Source organism: Anser brachyrhynchus, assembly GCF_964034855.1.
Source record: "Anser brachyrhynchus genome assembly, chromosome: 5".
Classification (NCBI taxonomy): domain Eukaryota; kingdom Metazoa; phylum Chordata; class Aves; order Anseriformes; family Anatidae; genus Anser; species Anser brachyrhynchus.
In genome coordinates, this window is record NC_137699.1 from 16,682,033 (window position 1) to 16,688,966 (window position 6,934).

The following is a 6,934-nucleotide window of genomic DNA, read 5'->3' on the forward strand; positions in this document are numbered from 1 at the left end:
AACTGTACCGGCTCCAGCCGCCCACCTTCGGCAAGTTGGAGGGCTCAGGGGCTCTGCAGCCGATCTCTTCACAAAGCCTAAGCAGAGGGCCTGGTTTTGATCTCTGGCGGCTGTAAAATGGGGGATATCTCTGCTGAGCAGTCGCCTCGCTGCATAGCTGGTGTGAAAGGAAGTAATACCATTAACATCCTCCAGATCTTTGCATCCAGGTTCATCCATAATGTATGGCACCTGGGTTTGCACTGCACTGTTAAAAACTGAAAAAAATAACTCTTTGCCAGATGAGAAAATCCTGTGTATTTTTAACAAAACAAAGGAAATGGTTACATTTCCTTAGCTTGAACATATGAAGGGGCACAGAAAACTTTGGGGATTAGGAAGGTGACCCAGCTAAACTAAAGCAAATTGCCTGGCCGCCATCACTTAAACAAATAAATAGGTGAGCAGGTCCCTAGCTCATCTCCAAGAAATCAGGAACAAGAAAAAAGAATTCACACCAGCAGCTTTAACCCATAGTTTATTAATGCACTTTCCCCCCCGGCAGGACACAAAAAGGAAGCTAGCAAGACAGGCGCATTAAAAAATGATGATTCCTCCATCTGAAATTTACAGATATGCAGAAAGAAGACCGCTTTGTCTGGGCTGCGATGGGGCCCTGGCACAAGCCCTGCTGCTGGTTAGCGCATCCCGTGCTGCAGGGGGGTTTCCACTGCTTCAGGTGGGTGCCCGGGGATGCAGCTATGTGGTGCGGGGCTTTTGGCAGCAGGGGGGCTCAGGGAGGGGTGGCGGGGTGTGTGTGGGGGCACTTTAGCAGCTGTTTTGCTTTCTGTGAGGTATCTTTGGGAACAAAGCTTTTTCGCTGGATTGCAGCTGCAAGAGGAAATCACCACAGTCCCCACAGACGGTGATGCTTTCGGGGCACAGCAGGAACAACAAGTGAACTCTCGCAGAGTCACCGTGCCCTGGTGCCCAGCCTGCTCCTCAGCCCCCTGCCCAACCCAACCCAGTACAGCACGGCCACGAACTCCCCAGCATCGCACAGCCACAGGTGCAGCGTCATGAGTGCCCTGAGGCTGATGGCATCCGCTCCTCCCAACAGCTTGGGAAACCCTGGGCTGGTACGTGCTCAGATATGAAATTTTATATGCGTGTTTTATGACACTGAAAGTGAGTTTTTTAATGAACTGCTCACAGCTCCAGACTAGGGAAAGAAGAGCATTTCCAATGTCCAACGTTATTTACCCAAAATTATGAAATGGTTTGTGTCAAACGCTGAGGGCAGTAAAGCCTATCGAGCACACACAACACATGGGGTGAAATCCATTAGCGAGGCACAACGAGTTAGATTAAACCATTGCCAAGGGTGTGGTGATATTTGTTAAATGCTAATTGAATCAGGGCAAAAGACTTTGCAGCCAGGAGTCACCACATTGCTCAGGTCAGCAGCGCCTGTTCTCTTCAGTGGTGAGAGCCACGCCAGCGCCCGAGGGGCGAGGGAGAAGGTTTCTGGGTTGTGGCCAAGCCTGAGCAGAATGGCTCTGAGGAGCACTTGTGGTTTACGTTGTGGTAGCAAAGTAGGAATAACGTGCGATATGGGGTTAAGCCCTGACATGATCTCATACCCAAGCTAGTCCTGGACCACCTAGTGTGCCGGTGAGAAAATTCTCAGAATTATTACCATTAAAAAAATGCACTGAACTTCAAAGGGCAATCAAGCCTCAACCACAGTGCTGGTGACGGTAAGAGCACGCTGCATGCCCAGTAAGTCAAAGCGTAACCAGCTCCCTTTTCTCTTTCTTCCAGTTATTCCCAGAACCTGTGAGGGGGCTGGCATGGCCCCAGCCGGGCACCAAAGCGTGGCAGCAGCAAGCGAATGTCTGTGTGAGCGGGGGAAGCCTCACCTGGAGAAAAGCACCCCTGAAGCACATCGAGCTTCAGAACTCCTTCAGACGCCTGCAAACAAAAGCGTGAGGAACGTGCCCTGTGAGTGCCAGCCTTGTGGGCGAGCTCCTGAGCAACAGCCACCCCCAGCCCGCACCCGTCCCCGGTGTCCAGCAGCAAACCTCTGGATGCTGCAGGAAGCCCAGCAGCACGGTTCCTCCAGCGAGCTGCAGCGGGGCTGCCAGCAGTGCGTGGCCAGCTCCTGCCCGCAGCACCACTCGGAGCTTACAACTTCCAGGGCTGCAGGTCTTCCCACTCTCTAGAGAGGTCCTCCTCGCCTGCCCCGCTGCTGGTTGCGAAGGGAGCCGCAGAAGGAGCGTGGCGTTAGAGCAGCACCAGTGATTTCAGCACAGGAGAAGCCCAACAGGACCCCAGCTCTTTGTTCTGCTCAAAGACAGCCCGGGCTCAGGCGGCGCATCGAGCTGGAGGCACGCAAAGAATGCGCCAGGGCAAGAACTGACAAAGCTCTGCTTGCCTCAAAGAAGTCACACGGCAGAAAGGTAGTTTCCCTAACGTGACAGTGAGTGAAAGCTTTCTCCAGCGCAGCAGCAGACGATCTGCAGCAGAACAAAACGCAGGAGCTCTGTGGTGCAGCATCACGATCCCCGGTCTCTCTTCCCCATGGGACACGGCTTCTCCGGCACGGTACCTCCACCCTCACCGACCCGTAACTACACCGCTTTTCAGCACACACCCCACGTACAGCTCGAGGTGGTTACCGACCGACAAATAGAGCCTCACGTTTCTTCTTGAAGGGTGTAATTATCTGGGGTCTGGCTCTAAAGGCGCTGCAAAGGAGATTTATTTCCCATTAGCCATCAAAAGCGGGGTCGTGCCGATACTTGTAGAAATACTCAAACAGAAACAGAACCAGGGAAGTTTGCAGCACAGCAGTTTGCTCTTCACCGTGGCTTACAATTTATGCCAGCAGTCTATTACTTAGACGTATTTTCATTAGGTGAATGCAACAGAGCTGCTGCTTTTGAGTTACAAAGTAAGGCTGACAAACAGCTCTAAAGAGGAATTAGAATTACACAGCTAAATTGTGTATTATCATGTAAATGGCAAGGGAACGTCACATGGGGTTCTGTGCATTGTTCAGAGAGATAAATGCACTGAACTATAAATACGAGTTCAATAGAGAGCCCTGTCAGTTAAGCACTTGAATGAAGCGAGTCTTGGAGACTGCTGTAGCATTTTAAGATAAATACACATATGCACAGGTTGCAACATCTAATACAGCTAACTAACGGGTAAGTTAACGCTGTTTATAAAACCCTTGTCCTGTTTGAACAAGCCAACCAACCAACCCACAACACACACACAAAAGGAAAACACGGTAACGGCCAAAGAAACTCATCTCGGTGTGAAGTTTAATCTAAATAAATGAATATTAACAGCCCGAGGACCCCCACCAGCACGGATGAAGGCGCTGCTCTCGCTGAGGTCCAGGGAGGCTGGTGCTCACCGCGGGAAGGCAGCAGCCACCGCCTTGCATCCCCCCTGTGCGCTGCTGCCTCGGCACCAGAGGTTACGCTGCCGCTCCGTTACAGCGGGATGGGCACCGGCATCTGGGGCGCAAAGAGGATTAGCTTGTCCTTTGTCCCTATTCCGGCTGTGTTTTGAGCTGCACAGTTGCCTCTTCTGTGGATACTGGCACATGATAAAAAAAATGTGTGAAGAGATGCAGATGCTTTGTTTTGTCCACCCGCTGGTGCTGCTTTGCTGTACCTCAAACAAAACTTTTGTAGAAAAAAAAAAAACAACACACCTCTTTTAGCAAGACTGAACAGCTCTCCTATTCTTCAGTTTGGCCTCAGCCCCAGTTGCAAAGATAGACAAAATGGAAACAGAGGGCAGAGAATCAGTGCAAACACCTCCCAAAAGCACCTGGCACCTCTGGGGAAGCTTTGGGTACCTGCTGTTGGTCCAGTGACACTTGAAGCGAGCCACATCACGACACCGGGACACAGCCTGGGCACCCAAAGGGGCTGCCAGCCCCTAAGCCCACACCACCTAAATCAGTTTACTGAAACCGACTGGTGTTAGGACAAGCAGATCATTTCAGGCTTGGAAAAAAAACAACCAGCAACAGGACCCCACGAACAAAAACCACCAGGCAAGTCTGTTTAGCTGGAGCTCGGTTCAGGAAGCAGCTGGGAGGCAGCAGGGCCGTGTCACTCACCGGGGCCGGCGGAGGTGTGCGCTTCTTTTTCCAGGCTTGGGCACATAGTCACGACAAAAGAGACAAAACATCGGGCACGCTTTACTGAACCATCAGTTTCTTTAGTATGTCACAGAAAGGCTTATGAACATTTATAATGTACATAAAAGGCAGACTTTGTAAAATAAAAAGGTCCTTTTTTTATAAAAAATTAAAAAGTCAAAGTAAAGTGCATGGGACAGTTTCGTTCTCCGCTTTAACTATCACATCAAAGTCTTGGCACGCAGCGATGCGTCTGGAGCCTGGGAGATCCTCTTCCGTCCCCCACGCGCCGGTTACGTTACGGGTCAAATCAAAGGATGGCGACGATCACGAACACACACCGGGGATCCGAGCAGTCGAACCAGGAGCGCCCACGACACAGACTAACAGCTACCGGGACGGGGGCTTTCTACACGCTTCCTTCTCAGCGGCGACATCCAGCAACCGCCCGAGGGGGGGTCCCTGGGTGCGTGGGACCACCACCAGCACCCGGCTTCGGGCACCCCGCGGCGGGGGTCAGAGCGCGGCGGCCTGCGCGCGGCAGTGGGCGATGTGGCGGTGCACGAAGTCGACGCGGGCCTGCAGCAGCTCAGCCTGGCGCTCCGAGAGGAACCCGAGGTGGGCCCAGAGGGGCTCCCGGGCCCGGTAGCGGCGGCGCAGCTCGGCGGCGGCGCTGCGGCGGCGGTGCAGCTCGGCCACCCGCCTGGCCGTGCCCTCGCGGAAGACGCAGACGGAGCGCAGCAGCGGCTCGTGGTAGGGGTCCCAGACGGCGAGCAGGCGGTAGCCGTGCACCAGCCCGGCCTCGTTGTCCATGAAGACCAGCCCGCCGTCGGGGCCGCGCAGCAGGTTGCTGGTGGCGCGCCGCATGACGCGCGGGTCCCACTGCAGGCTGAAGAGGTTGCTGGCCAGCCGGTCGAAGTTGGCCGTCAGGTAGTCGAAGAGGATCAGGTCGCTCCACTGCACCAGCTCCACCAGCTGCGCCGCGGGCAGCCCGCCCAGCTCCGCCGCCGACAGCGCCCGCGGCCGCCGCCCGCCGCCCGCCTCGGCGCCCCAGGGCGCGGGGGCCACCACGGCCGTCAGGTTGTCCACCCAGCGCGTCAGGCTCACCACGGCGCCCTCGGCCCACAGCGAGCCGCGCAGCTCCTCCCGCACCGGCTCCCACTGCCGCCCGCGGGGCTCCACCAGCGCCAGCGCCATGGGCGGCAGGCGCTGCTGCATGCCCAGCACGCCGGCCAGGTGGTAGGACAGCGCCTCGCCCTGGATCTGCTCCGGGCTCACCCCGTAGCGCACGCAGGCCCGGCTCCCGTCCGACAGCCGCGCCAGCCGGTTCGAGCTGCGCCCGCAGCCGCCGCGCTCCAGCGACGACACCCGGGCGGCGCGGGCGGCCGCCGGCCACGACGCCGCCTCCTCGGCCGCGAAGCCCGGCGGCACCCGCGCCTCCAGCTCCCGGCTCCAGAAGATGCCCCGCCGCACCGGCGCCGCCCGCCCGGCCGCCTCCTCCTCCTGCTGCTGCTGCTGCTGCTCCCGGCCCACGGCCAGCAGCGCCCGGAAAGTTTTCTGCCCGCCGCGCCGGGGCTCGCCCCGCTCCGGCCCGGGCGCCGGCGGGGGCAGCGCGCAGAGCCCCAGCAGCGCGCCCAGCGCCAGCAGCCCCAGCGCGGCGCGGCCGCCCCGCTCCATGCCGCCCGCCGCCGCCTCACGCTGCGGGACGCGGCGCGGACCCGGCCCCGGCCCCGGCGCGGCGCTGCCCCATGGCGGCGGGGAGCGGAGCCGCTGCGAGCCCGGCCCGGCCCGGCGGCAGCCCCGCGCCCTGTGCGCCCAGCCCCGGCAGCGGGGGGCCCCGCGCCGCCCCCGGCACCGCCCCTAAAAGCGGCGACGCGGCGGTGGGGCCGGGCCGAGCCCCCCGCCCGCCCCCGTGAGGCGCCAGCGCCCCCCGCAGGGCCCGGGCCCGAGCTGCAGCCGCCGCCGGCCGGGGAAGCCGCGGGGCCCTGCGCCCCGCCGCCCGCCCGTGTCAGCCGCGGGCCCGGCAGGCGGTCGACAGGCCGAGCCCCGGCCGGCTGCGGCCGCACCGCCTCCACAAGCCCCCGGGGCAGGGCCGGGGCCCCGAGCCGCCCCGCCGCCAGGTGTGTGGGCACCGCAAGCTCCCCAGGCCTGCGCCGAGGAAGGGAGAGGCCCCTGCCCAGACCCAGCGTCCCAGCATGTGGAAAGGCAACAGTTTCTGGCTTCCCCCTGTTGCTTCTTAAATTAAATCATTTTAGCTGCTTTGTGAAGCCAGGCTCTGAGTAACTAGCACCTCTGGTTTGGGGGATACCTGATCCTGCATTTAACTCACCTCAATGCCAAGCCCGTGAGTGCAAAGAGTGCTGTACCAGGCTCTGAGGGGCCATGAGCTCCTCCCCTGGACATGGCAGCACGGTGGGCATCTCCCAGCAGCACAGCGCACCAAGTCCTTTCTCTGCCTCCAATTCTGGTGCCAGATCCTGGCCGAGGTGGTATTAGGGCATCTTGCCCTAGTGCAACACCAGGACGCTAGATTGCAGCCTCCTACAGCCCTTTAGGCAGCTCCTTCCCACTGGGAGAGCTTCTCCAGATCAGCCTGCCCTCTTTTTCTTCCCTACCCATCACCTTCCCCAGCACCTCTCCCTGGGCAGCTCCTTCTCACTCCTATTTAGTAGCTCTGGCTCCTGGCAGTCAGCTGGTGCCAATGAGCTCCCGAAGCAGTACCTCCGTTTGTATTTATCTTTAAAGGCACCAGCCCAGGCTGCCCTCAGGAGAGGTGCAGGTGGCTGT

The 6,934-nt window shown here is 59.0% G+C and overlaps 1 protein-coding gene across 1 annotated transcript; it reads right to left on the reverse strand.

Moving 5' to 3' along the window:
* Positions 1-3,292: 3,292 nt before the first annotated feature.
* Positions 3,293-5,946, reverse strand: FJX1 (four-jointed box kinase 1). The gene has a single exon (XM_080596069.1). It carries the CDS (start codon positions 5,822-5,824, stop codon positions 4,664-4,666), a length of 1,161 nt encoding a protein of 386 aa, XP_080452195.1. The 5' UTR covers positions 5,825-5,946; the 3' UTR covers positions 3,293-4,663.
* Positions 5,947-6,934: the final 988 nt, after the last annotated feature.

Bases quoted from the DNA above. Each gene is read 5' to 3' on its own strand.
- FJX1 (XM_080596069.1), bottom strand. From the start codon at position 5,824: ATGGAGCGGGGCGGCCGCGCCGCGCTGGGGCTGCTGGCGCTGGGCGCG.